Source organism: Tachysurus fulvidraco, chromosome 5 (assembly GCF_022655615.1).
Source record: "Tachysurus fulvidraco isolate hzauxx_2018 chromosome 5, HZAU_PFXX_2.0, whole genome shotgun sequence".
NCBI lineage: Eukaryota > Metazoa > Chordata > Actinopteri > Siluriformes > Bagridae > Tachysurus > Tachysurus fulvidraco.
Window position 1 is genome coordinate 32,705,262 of NC_062522.1, and position 13,874 is coordinate 32,719,135.

At 39.4% G+C, this 13,874-nt stretch overlaps 1 protein-coding gene across 2 annotated transcripts in view; it reads left to right on the plus strand.

Annotated features, from left to right (window-relative positions):
• LOC113663648 (alpha-1,6-mannosylglycoprotein 6-beta-N-acetylglucosaminyltransferase B-like) overlaps window positions 1-13,814 on the plus strand; it is a 121,639-nt gene extending 107,825 nt beyond the window's left edge. The window contains exons 12-18 of one of the 2 annotated variants that reach the window (XM_047814335.1): window positions 1,330-1,434; window positions 7,267-7,422; window positions 7,520-7,666; window positions 8,112-8,228; window positions 11,569-11,643; window positions 12,119-12,381; window positions 13,214-13,814. In XM_047814335.1, the coding sequence (XP_047670291.1) occupies window positions 1,330-1,434; window positions 7,267-7,422; window positions 7,520-7,666; window positions 8,112-8,228; window positions 11,569-11,643; window positions 12,119-12,381; window positions 13,214-13,412 (1,062 nt within the window). In that variant the 3' untranslated portion in view covers window positions 13,413-13,814. The remainder of the gene's footprint in view (window positions 1-1,329; window positions 1,435-7,266; window positions 7,423-7,519; window positions 7,667-8,111; window positions 8,229-11,568; window positions 11,644-12,118; window positions 12,382-13,213) is intronic. The other variant, XM_047814336.1, reaches the window with a different exon arrangement.
• The last annotated feature ends 60 nt before the right edge of the window (window positions 13,815-13,874 follow it).

Consider the following 13,874-nt stretch of genomic DNA (forward strand, 5'->3'; position numbering starts at 1 on the left):
CTTAAATCTTATTCCAATAGCCCAGTCATGATCATCAGTTTCCTATTCCTCACTTCAGTGATGGTGTTCCTGTGGTAGACCGAGCGAACACTCCCACGTTAGCGGTGTTTGTGCCTCTACTTTCAAGTCTTGTGCCTCTGTTATCACTACAACCGCGATGTCAAAACTTTAAGCTAAAATGTAATTGTAATTACTATATTTAATTTAAATTTAAAATGTAATTAATTAATTAAAGGTGGGTCTCCGATTTTTGAAAGCCAATGTTGACATATAAAATCACCAAATCAAACACACCCCTAACCCAAACGGGTCCCACCCCTGTATCGATAGCTCCGCCCACACATACAGTGTCTTTATCATAGCTGAAAGGAAGAACAATACGATTGTAGATAAACAAACAAGCAAAAATGCCACACAAGCATAATCATGTAAAGGACAAAGGCATATATTAGTTCTGTGTAACAAAGCAAAACCAACGTTACTCACCTATCGAGAAGGAAAAAAGCGCCTCGGCGTCTTAAGTAAAGTCGGCCACATATTCACAGGTCGGAGTTTCCCGAGTCGATAACTCCTGAGCTAAACGCTGTTACTACACAAAACGCGGTTGTAGCTGCCTCTCTACATTACTACGATAGAAAAGAGGTGTTATTTGTGTAGTAACAGCGTTTAGCTCAGGAGTTATTGACTCGGGAAACTCCAACCTGTGAATATGTGGCCAACTTCCTGCTCCTTCAGTTCTCTCCAGCGCTGGAAAGCTGATCCTATATTAACACGTCCTACTTCTTGTCCTTATCGTAAGTCTTTCTTCTCTTTCTTTCTTTGTTTTTATCCTCCATGTCGATGTTAAAACCGCTTTCTGCTAACGTCACACACGCGCACCGAACACTCTCTCCGCCCATATTGACAAGACACGCCCCTTTCTGCTCATTGGCTACACGTTTGTTTTGATTTTTGTTTTGATTTTTGTTTATTATTCGGCCTCGACTCGGTTTTCTGAAGCGTTTCTCAAAAATCTGAGACCCCACCTTTAATGTCAATAATTAATCATTAACATCATCTTAAAACCCGAGGCCATTCTCTGAAGCCGCACTCGATAAGGTTCTGTCGAAGAGCAGACAATCCGAGAGATAACGTTATCTGGGCAAAGATTAAAAAAAATTAAGCCTTGACTTTAATTTAGACTAAAATGACTTCGCAAAGGGACGTGTTGTGGAACGAAGCTCTGGATCGTGGAACGACACACGAATGAGAATGGATGCTGTCTGAATTTATTACAACTGAAGTTCGAGAACCTTAACAACTCGCTTGATATTTGTTAACTGTGTACAGAGATGGTTCTGTAAACCAGAAGCTGTTTATTTATCTGCGGAGTTTTGTCTAAACTACAACGGTTTTCTCTTCTTTTTCCTGAATGCCGTCATGATGCAGCTTCAGGTGAGGTTTACTTTTTATTTATGTACTTTTTTTAAGATTTCACTTGATCACACATTATTTCATTATTTCCCGAGTCAAACTCACCCATACTTTGAGAACATTATATATATATATATATAAAATTATTTAATTTAATTATTAATTATAATTATATATATAAAAATATTTCATGCTTTTCATTCTTTATATATATATATATATATATATATATATATATATATATATATATATATATATATATATATATATATAAAGAATGAAAAGCATGAAATTAAAATTAACTACTAAAAAACAAAGAAGGTGTAAAATATGGAAACAAAGCAAACAGAATCTGGTCTAAAATCTAGGACTAAAATAATATGAAAAATATTAGAAAGAAAACAGTAGAAAGGTAGAAGAGTCATTTTATCAAAATTAAAAATGAATTGTTTGTTGATAAGTTGGTGTTAACATTTTTATTAAAAAATGTATATTTGTTAAACTCTGGAGTTACCAAAGATAAAAAAAAATAGGCATTTTTTTAAGCTCCCAATTTCCTCTTTTTTTTCCTCCAGTTTTCTTTCTGGTGATTATTTTTGCATCTGATTATGAATTTTACTGATTTATTACCAAACTACAGTATATTGATTTTGACAGTAATTATTGGATTTCCCGGAATAAACACCATCCTGTGTTCATGCACCTCTGCTCGGCTGAAAGCTACGCATCACAATGAGGTGTTGATGGTGTTGGGGTTGGTAGCTTAGCTGTAAAATTATCAGGATCACTGCAAATCGATATTTCAGGTGTTCCAGCTGTCCTTTAAAAACTGGGGTCTGAACATGAGAGCAGGTGATCATTAATCCAGGTCTCAGGACTGGTTGACGGAACTTCACTCCCAGTCAGAGCTGCACCTATTGCTACTGACTTCTGAAATTTAGATGGTTCCTTGAGAAATCCCTCAGCCACGGAGTCTGTGAACTACATGTGCCGTGTCGGTACGGAGTTCCTGATTTCTTCTGAGTGTTCTCCGATCCTTCCTAGTGTTTCGTTTCCCTGCCTCGGGTTGTGGTTGCCTTCTCATGCAATTTAACTTCATCAGAAGTTCTCCTGGCAAACGTGTTCCTGCTGAAACGGATCACAGGGCTGAGGTTTACAGGCTTTTAGGTAGAACAGAATTGAGTTTTGTGTTATTTACTCCAGGTCTGCAATCAAAGCTGTAAGGTTCTTGCTGTACAATTGGCTCTCTTTTACTGTGATTCTGCAGAGCTGAGAATTTTGATATCCTCAAGAGCAGATTGCTGGCATCTGTGTGTGGAAAAAAGTTTCACGCCTCTGAGACCCTTCTGCTTATTATGCATGCAGAGCTCTTCCATCAACATCCTCGATTTATCATTCTTCCTCCCAACATCGTTCTTTCTTTTCCGCATAGACCTTTTGATTTAATATTCTAATTGTCCTTTCCTCTGTTGTTTCTTCTTCTTTCCGTGCACTTCCTCCTCCTTTCTATTGTTCCTGAGTCCTCTCTCTGACACTTTATCTTAATTTCCTCATTGCTTACACATCTCTTTTTGTACTTTGTGAATCTGCTTCTAAGCTCTCTTACTCCTTAACCTTTTTAAATTCCCTCTCTCTTGTCCAGCGAGTCATTTTCTACTCCCCAGTCTCTGAGATCAGTGAGTAAAATGGAGGGTAAATTGGGGTATACTGTGGCTTCCTTGGCAAAAATCTGACAGGGTCATTCAACAACCCGAATGGTATTATGCTCTACTCAAACTCTGGGATTTTATTCAGTTACTTGCTGATTCCACACTTGCTGTGTGTGGAGTAGACAACATTTATATAATCGCCCCATCAGCCAATCTTAGCTTCCCCTGGACAATGGCATCCTGGTAGAGAAGTCATGAATAACCTAAGCCTGTAGTTGTTTATGGTATTCTCTGAAGTACATTATATAGCCAAAGATGTGTGCGTCCATGAACATCACCCCAATATGTGTTTCTTCCCAAAAAACACACCGCAAAGTCAGATACAAAGAATTGTCTAGAATGTCCTTGTCTAGATGCTCTACCCTTAAGCTTTCCCTTCACTAGGACTAAGAGGCCCAAACTCTATAAACTCGATAACACCTCTGTGAACAAAGCAGATCCATAAAGACATGGTGTGGAGATGTGGAGGTTAAACTGAAGAACTCAAGTGTCTTGCACAGAGCCCTGACTCTGACTCAACCCCACTGGACACCTTTGAGATAAACTGGGACTGGAGTTTCCTTAAAATCCCAGCATCAGCGTCTGATCTCACTAATGCTCTTGTAGCTGAATAAACACAAATCCACTCCAACATATAGTAGAAAGCTCTGCAGGAGAGTGGAAGAGCACATATGGTCAGGAACCGATGGTCAGGTGACCACGTGCATTGTGTATATATTGTTTTATATTAGCTAAGACAAGCCTTTAGACTTGGTTCACATTAATGAACACCAAACATTATCAATTTACTGAGACAGATTTCAAGGTGGGGGAGGGGGGGCACGGTGGCTTAGTGCTTCGCACTTTCGACTCACACCTCCAGGGTCGGGGTTCGATAGCGGTAGAAAATGAGTGAGTGAGAGAGAGAGAGAGAGAGATATGAAGGTGAAAGAGCTGAGATCTGAGATATGAGGAGGGGAAGATGGGCTACCAGTTTGTGTCAGTTAAAAAGAGAGAGTTCACAACACTTACACAGATGTCTAATTATTATACTTCAGTTTAAACTAATAATGTCAATAAATGATCACTAGTCTCAAGCAAGTGAAGCTTCCTGCTATTATAAATACCAGTTTGTTGAAGTGGCATGAGAATGAACCCTGATTATATTTTTGGAAGCTTTGCCTTTAAACTCAACTGAAATAGAATCTCTGCACCCGGTTTCCGAGACCATCTTCAAACTGAATCCCTTTCTTTCTTTAGCATTAAATACTGGAGATAATCTCCTAATTCGTTTGGAAAATTCTTATGGAGCAAGATATGGATCCTTGTGGCCTCCCATCATGGCTACACACCACCCATGTTAAGTAGAGTAAGCTGGTTAGTAAGACAGTGGAAGTCAACAGCAACAGCTCAATATGGTATACACCAAGATTGAAAATGACCTGAATCCAACAGACCTGAGTGAGAGAAATGCAATCATTCGGATGTAATTACTTAATGAAGTCATTCCTACACTGTTAACATGCAGAAAATGTTCTTCCTCATCTTAAATATCACTACCACCTCCGACCCCTTCCCTCTGTGCCACTGGGACATTTGTTAAGGGAGTTTGGCAATGAAAAATTTCAGATATATTTGAGTTACTAAAAAAAACAAGAAAAGAAAACCCCTAAATCCCATTATGACAAGAGTCAGTGTATAAATATATGCCCTTGTGTCAAAAGAGCCGCACATCTGTATTTATGTCCCTTTCACAAACTTCAACAGATCTTTTAGACTTTTCACCTTTTACTTTTATTCAAAATACATGTGTGATACACAGCAGAACCAGTTAACCATGATAGAGTAGAAAGTACCAGTGAACATCAAACTAAAAAACAATGGCGTTCTTGCTAACCTAGAATGCAATAATGTTAGCTACCATGAAAATAACAATCCATATGAAGCCTAATAAGATGAATACAGTGTTCATAGTGGCAGATTACAGACTACAGTGATGATATTATGTCTTATTCTTGCTGTTAAATCTCTCTACAGCTTTTGTTTTAGATCCTGAAATTGTCAGATGCTAAAAAGTCAGCTTAAGGCTAAATATATGATTATACCACACACACACACAAATTATATATATATATATATATATAGAATTATTACCTTTAAAAAGACCTCTGATCTTTACTCATAAAAGATGATCATCATTTATGAGTTTAACTGTAAGATATTACATGTATATCCTCAGAATAGCGGGAGGCTAATAGTACCAGTAGCTGTAATGTGAAGGAAAGTTTAGCTGGGATTGAAATTTGAAAAGTCATAACTGTGTTGAGTTTGTGGTGAACTCAGAAATGTGCTCTGACCTGTTAGTTCCTTAGGAGCTCTTGGTTGCTTAATTCCACTAGACTATATTCTGCTGTATAAAGGACATTATTTACATTGACATTATTTCCTGTTCAGTGTCATCTAAATGAGGATGAGGTTCACTTGTGAGTCTGGTTCCTCTCAAGGTTTCTTCCTCATATAATCTCAGGGACATTTTCCTTGCCACCGTCACCTCAGACATGATCATTAGGGATCCATTCATTCACTCGTTCATTCATTCATTTTCTACCGCTTATCCGAACTTGGGTCACGGGGAGCCTGTGCCTATCTCAGGCGTCATCGGGCATCGAGGCAGGATACACCCTGGACGGAGTGCCAACCCATCGCAGGGCACACACACTCTCATTCACTCACACACTCACACACACACTACGGACAATTTTCCAGAGATGCCAATCAACCTACCATGCATGTCTTTGGACTGGGGGAGGAAACCGGAGTACCCGGAGGAAACCCCCGAGGCACGGGGAGAACATGCAAACTCCACACACACAAGGCGGAGACGGGAATCGAACCCCCAACCCTGGAGGTGTGAGGCAAACGTGCTAACCACTAAGCCACCGTGCCCCCCCATTAGGGATACAAATAAATGTAATTGAATTTTTTATTCATAAAACTATTTAATGATTCATATCTGCTGATTAAATCATTACGTTTAAGGACGTTCTTATTTTCTTTAAACAAATGTAATAAAAACTAGGATTTGTTCGACTGCCTCTCTTTTGGCTTTATTTTAATTCTGTTTTCGTCAATATGTGTTTCGAATGCTTTGCGAATCCTGAAGGTTCTGACGCTTTCCAAATGATCTTGTGACAGTTCAGATTGAAGCTTTGAATAGAAAATGATTTGAATTGGCTTTATGGGAGCAAAAATAATAATAATAATACTAATAATAATTCAGTCCATCATCTGAGTCCTGCTAGATTCTGCCCCTTCACAGATTCTACCCCCCTGTCAGCCACCTCCAGCCTCCTTTCATTTCTGAAGCAGCCAGCTTTAAAAAGCCATTAAAAATACGTGAGCGGATTTTACAATCACGGTGCTAGTCTTCAGATCCGGAAACTTGCCACCTGCTTAACATTCTGGCAGCGATACAGTTCTGCCATGAGGCTTGTCACAGTGAGTGTTTAGTGTGAGGGGGCAGTCGTCTCTTTGAGGTGGTGCCAGGTGACATTTGGAAGGTTTGGAAACTTAACCTGAGGGCTAAGTTGGTGGCTTGAGGTTGAACAGTGAATATAGATTAGAAGCAAAAAAAAAAAGGACAGCTGGTGGTCCGGTGCTGGAGATAAATACACAGTGATTAATGACTCAGATTGAGCGATTTGAATATGTTGCTGTTGTTATTAATGAAACGTGGTTCTGACTGAAAAAAGTCTGTCAGAAGATGCTGAGCAGTAAAACAAATCTAATATGAGGTGCAATTTAGTGCTCCTTAAATAGTTCTGGTTGTAATGATAACATTAATCAGTGCAAATTGGGTTTAATTAAACAACATGGCTCATTATTCAGCAGCTTACAAAATAGCACTTGATCCAGCACATCATCTTATGTCATGTTGCAAGAATGAAGGCATGAGAAACTCCAGTGCACACAGTAGATTATTATGGATATCATTGGTAATGTATTATTTTGCTATTTTGACTTGGCAAATTATTAAAATATTCAAATGAAGTGTAGTTTATTCAAATAGAACTGTGCTCATCATACGTCCTGCTACTGAATGTAAATTTAGCTTAAAAGCCTCCTTCTAAGAAATTAAATATCTTTTGTGTTCATCCAACTCCAGGGTAAAGAGAAGTTCCTGGAGATTCTACATCACTATATGGAAGTACATGGGACGGTGTACTATGAGACACAGCGCCCCCCTGAGGTCCCTGCATTTGTTAAAAATCACGGACTGCTGCCTCAACAGGACCTCCAACAGCTTCTACGCAAGGCCAAGGTGACTTTTTATACCATCCAAAGCCTAGCAGCATCACGCGGTGTGTTTTATCTCAGCGTTACATTCTTTTACACAGAGTCTTTTAATTCCCATCTAGCTCTTTATTGGATTCGGTTTTCCTTACGAAGGCCCCGCCCCTTTAGAAGCAATAGCCAACGGATGCATTTTTCTGCAGCCCAAATTTCGTCCTCCTCACAGCTCGCTTAATCATGAGTTCTTTAGAGGAAAGCCAACGTCCAGAGAGGTGAGTGTCTCGGTACAGAGCGACGGACTCATCTAAAAATGATGATCATCACTAATTCATGAAGAAGTACAAGAACTAAATCTGGGTAATCAGCACCTGGATATTATTTTTTTTTCTTCTCTGAAGTAATGGAGGAAATGATATTAAAAATTTATCGATGTTGTACAGGATTTTTTTAATAGGATGAAATGATGCAGTGTTAAATCTCAACTGGAGTTATTGCTTAGCCGCTGTAAATGTGTACAGTATATCCACAGAAGCTCCTCAAATCCTGAACAATACTGTAGCAGATGCATTTATTTATGTGTCACTGAGAAACGTTAAATAAATATTAGGATGGAAGTGGTTTGGATTGCTGAGCTGAATCAGAGAAATTTGATCTGTGTGTATTTTCCCTCTCTCTCTCTCTCTCTCTCTCTCTCTCTCTCTCTCTCTCTTTGACCAGGTCTCCTCTCAGCACCCGTATGCCGAGCAGTACATCGGCCGACCTCATGTCATGACCGTGGACTACAACAATTCCCAGGAGTTTGAAACCGCTGTCCGTGAGATCATGAGGATGAAGGTAAGTACAGAAGATGAAGGTGTGATACTGACTTTCTGATGTATTTACAGAACACAATTGACTGGCAGCTTGGTGGTAGCCATAAAAACTGACATTATTAACGGTCAAATATTAATAATAATCCGTTAGAAGTTTGGAGGTGAAAACTATATTACTTTAGGTGGTAGAGTCAAGGCAGAGAGGACAAAAGATGTGATGTAGCAAGGGTCAACATCTTCAAAAGTTCTTTCAGGGTTCATTGAATAATAAATTGTTCTGATCTTTTTAAAGGTTCTACTCTACGCTGTCTGGTAGGAGAACACCTTGTTGTAGGGTTCTGAATAAATCTGTAGTGGAGGTCATACCAAGGAATAAAACACACCAGGACTTTCAAGCACATCATTATTCTTATTTCTATCCATTTAAAGTTACTTCTCTTTCTTCACCAGCCTCAAATATCCATGTTGCTGTAAACACCTCACTTCTGAAGATTACAGCTTTACCTCTGTCTCTTATAAAGTGCTGACACTGGAGACTCCTTCCAAATTAAACAGAAATAAATTTATTCTTTCACAAAACTTCAGCACATTTGTTTCCAAGTTGGTTATTTGGCTTCATTCTCTGAACAGGTCCCAGTGAATGAGCTGTTGCTATGGAAACAATACCCTACCAGAATGAGTGCAGTAATATAAACCTGTGGTACTATAAGCGCTGCCGTTCGAGAGAATCAATAAACACCTTCTGACCAATCAGAGAGCTGAACTCCTAGACTTGCTGCGGTTAAAATAATTTAGCTCAATGTTGTACACATAACCAGGATAAACATGGCGGAAAAATATAAATAAATAAATAAATAAATAAATAAATAATAAAAGCTGCAATTTTCTGTATATTTAAAGACAAATCCGTGAATTGAAGAACAAATATAGTGAAAGTAAATGCTTTTTATTTATAAAAAATGACAAAGAAATGCATGAATAAATCTTTGAGTTTTGTCTCTCATTTTACACAAAATTTTACTCTACGTTCTCTTAATGAGGCGAATCTATCGATAAGGTCTGTTAAAGAAATAAATCTCAGAAAACTGCACATGATCTGATAAACCTGGTCACGTAACTCATCCCAGATAGGGAGACGTTTCAGGACGAGGATTGCGGCGTGATGATCGGGTTATTGTGTGAAAACAGACTTTACAGTTCGGTCGTGTTGATTAAATCACACGCAGCTGTTCCAGTCGAGAAAGCAAACAGACTCTCGCATTTACATGTTGATTAGCAGTTAATTTGTTCCTTTTGAATGAATTATCGAATAATGAACGATTAATCAATTAGATCCCAATTATTCTATAAACGGTGACATCAGGCTGAGAGCAGGTTTAATCTGATTACCGAGGAATAAGTGCAGCGTGTGGAATCAGACTAAAGAGTGTTTACGCTGCTTATTGCACAACTCCAGGCCATTTCTAACAACACGAGGTTCTGTTAAAGGGTTTGGGGGGGGGGGGGCATAGAAAAAGCAGAGATCATTGATTGGTCAAATCATCTTCTTGGTTCTTCAACTGTACCAGATTTTTCTTGTGTATCTATTAGCACATGCTTAAAGAGTATTACAGAGAGAATATTTTATGGTAGAGTACAACCCTCCCCCCCAATAAAAATAAATAAATAAATAAATAAATAAAAACAGAACAAAGTACAGAGTAAAGTATGTAAAAAGAGAAAGAAAGAGCAGAGAGAGAGAGAGAGAAAATAATAGAAAGCCGGGGGGTGGGGGGTGGCAAGGAGAAAGAAAGACAGAAAGAAAGAATTGGATTGAGTCAGAAATAGATATTAAAGAGAGGTATAAAGGAATAAAAAAGGTAATCAAAGGCTGGAGGAGAGAGAGAGAGAGAGAGAGAGAGAGAGAGAGAGAGAGAGAGAGAAATAATGTAGAATTTAAATTGAAAAACGAGAGAGAAATTAAAGAGAAAGAAGAAAGGAGACCGTGAGAGAAATGAAATGATGTTCTGTCTCTAATCTTCACGCTTCCTCTGGGAAACACACAAGAAGTCGTTGGACAGAACGTTAGCCTTTACTTAAAGCTCCTTAATCACAGCTGAGTGTCAGTGACGTCTCAATAATCCCAACACCTTCACCACAGACTGACGTGGGTGAGGTTTGTTGTCAAACTGCTCCAGTAAACATCTCTCATGTGGTTGGAAAAAAGCAGCAGGAAATCAGTGGGAGGAAAACGTTAATTAGACACTATGGATATGAGCAGCTCGGCTCTCGGCAGGCACGACGAGTCCATCGATCCGTAAACCCCCGGATTGTGGCTAGCCGCAGGAAACGGACACGGGAGGCTAAGAGGACAGAACGGAGAGAACAGAACGGAGAAGACAGAGAGGAGGGAGAGAATGGAGACGACAGAGAGAATGGAGAAATCTATCTATCTATCTATCTATCTATCTATCTATCTATCTATCTATCTATCTATCCTCTCTTTCTCTGCCTGCCTGTCTCCTTTCTTTCAGTCTCCCTCCAGTTCTCTCTCTCTCTCTCTCTCTCTCTCTCTCTCTCTCTCTCTCTCTGAGTTTTCCAGTAATTTACAATAAATCACATTGTGAATATGATCATTAACTCCACCTCCTAACTCCACACTTAGCCCCGCCCACAGCCCGCACACCTCAACCTTAATCTTAACCATTGTTCATAACTGCTCATGCGAATTACTGCATATAAAGAGATATTAAAGTGATTTTAATTAATGTTTTGATTGGAATGAGTGAGAAACATGGCTGATCAATCCCATGAGCCTCTGCTGCGTTTCATTAATTCACTATTTTAAATTAAATACGAATCTGCTGCTGTCAATCATGCACCATCCTGAAATCCACCCAGAATATTCAATCATTTCAGGGTTTATGCCTGGATGTTACCCCACAGCAGAAAAGAGATAAATCCTGAGAATCATCACGTCTGTGCTCACGACATGTTCCCGAACGCATGTCGTTTCATCTGCTGCATGTTTTCATTTTTTTTCTTTAGTTGCATCCTTCTGTCGCTTCCTCATGAGACTAAAAATCTAATCAGTTTAATCATGTGTGCCTTTTTTTATTACAGAACGTCTTTCAGGTACGAGATCGCTTACGTCTATGGCCAAGGAGAATAAAAATGTGATTTATCAACTCAGCGAATCCCAACTGTCATGAAGCGAAGGCCATTAAACTCCACCAGTTTAGCAATTAGTGCTTTTGTCTGTTTTGAATAATACGCCGCAGTCCCTTTTTTTATATTGTAATTAGCTTGAATAATGACAGGCAGTGAGGAAAAATGGATTTTAACTAAGTTATAAAAACTGTGAGTGTGTGTGTGTCTTTCAGGTGGATCCTTATCTGCCATATGAATACACTTGTGAGGGAATGTTGGAAAGAGTGCACACTTACATCCAGCATCAGGTCTGAGTGTGTGTATGTGTGTATGTGTGTGTATGTGTGTGTGTGTGTGTTGAGAGAAAGGTGTTGGTAATAAAATGTGTTGGCAATGGAATCAGAAAAAAGAAAAAAATAGGAGGGAGACAACAAAGGAAGAGGGGAAAAGGAAAGAAACCAGAGACGAATTAGAGAAAAGTATTTTGAGAGAATGAAAATGTAATACATCAGAAAGAGAGAAGGAAAGGAATAGAAAAAATACAAAGTATGTAAAAGTAGAAAGAAAGAGAACAAGAAAAAGATTTTGTGTGAGAAAAGCTAGAAGAGCAATTAACAATAATAAATAAGAAGGTGGTACAGTGAAAGAAAGAAAAAGAAGGGGTGGAAGAAAGGAAGAAATGGAAAAAAGGTATATGATAAAAAATAGATAGAGATTAAATTGTAGAAATTGAGGAAAAACACTTTAGTAGTTGTGATAATACTTTTCTATTTACTGTGGCAGGATTTTTGCGGGCCGGAGGCTCAGTTCCCCCCCACTAACATGTCTGTGGTTTGGCCTGGAGGTGTGTTCATGCGGACCGATGACTCGGGGCTCGTCTCGTGGGCAGTGAACTCGACAGCGCCGCCCTCATGGCCTCCGCTCAGTGCGCTCAGACTCACTGTGTCGGCTGAGGGGCAGTCTTGTGTGGATGCCTGCAGAAGCTCAGACCTGGTGTGTGAACCTGCTTTCTTCCGCTTCGTCAATAACAAGGAGGCGCTGAGCAAGTGAGTGACTTTAATCTTAACCTATAATCTTAATCCCAACCCTTAACCCAAACCTAACCTTTAACCCTAAAAATCCAACATCGCCCACTATACACTTAACCCTAACCTTTAACCTCAGACCTAACCCAAACCTTACCCCAACCTAACCTAGACCTAACCCTTAACCCTAACCCTTAACCTTTATCCTCAGCCCTAACCCAAACCTAACCTAACCCAACTCTTAACCCTAACCTAACCCTAATCTTTAACCTCAACCCTAAAACTAAGATGTATCTTTAACCTCTAGTCTAAGGTGAGATCAGCTATATGTTTTATGTGTTGTTTTTTTCTGAGAAGCACAATAATGTACAGAGGAATAATTCTTGGTTTTATGTGAGCTGGATGAAGTGATTGAGTTACGGAGGGAAGGTGTGGATCAGGACGCTGGATGTTGTTACCTCACTGACCACAGCACATGCCTGTTTACTTGAACACACGCCACACTTCACCAATAGAACAAAGGTTCATTCTTTTGAATTTTGGTAATTAAATTTTCACGTGTTACGTCCTCATATCCTCTAGACCCATAACGAGACGTAACATAATTGGGGGCTCGTCCAGGATTTGAACCCGGGACCTCTCGCAAAGAGAATTTTTTTCTCTTCATTATCCACTCCATCACTCTTTTTCTCCTCCTCTTTTCTTCCAGACATGCAGTACGTCACCTGGTTTCTCCAGCATCCATCTCTCTTCATTTAAACTGCCCCTTTTTCTCTTTTCTCTAATTCCACTCTGTCCATTCTTTTCATTCTCTCTGATGTCTGGTTAATCTTTCCATCTTGTCTCTTTTCAGGCTGCAGGTGCAGTGTGAAGTGGTGGAATTTGAGATGAATCACATTTTTCCGGCCTTTTCCACGACGGCACGTGAGTGCGGCCTACAGAAAGAGCCTCTGCTGTTCAGCTGCGCAGGCTTCAGTGCAAAGTACAGACGTGTGTGTCCTTGCAGGGACTTCCGTAAAGGACAAGTGGCACTGTGTCAGGACTGCTTATGACGGATTTCTCATGAGCTTTGGGATTTTCCTGAAACCCTGCGTAATGTTTCACACAATGGAAGGAGAGTCCACTCCAATATTCACAGGACAGAAAAAAGTAATTCCGATTCCCCTTCAAACAGGAAGCAATAACCGACTGTACTCCTTGCATCATGTGTTTATTTCCTGAGGTTAAAGCAGAGGATCAGGCAACCCTGATAGTGAAGACATGTCCATCATGACAAAGGTCAAATAAACTCTACACAACAAAGTGAACAAACTGGAACATCGATCTGCATTAAACGGACATGTGCAGAAGATTATTTTTTAATCAAACTAAAATATTTGAATGTAGACTGTGAATTTTTATGACTACACAAGTTTGTGATGTAACTTATATAACTAATAAAAGAAAGACATTTATTTGTCCTAGTTTTTATTTTTCGCCTTAAAGCAGGAATTTTATGAGGAAATAGTTTTGTA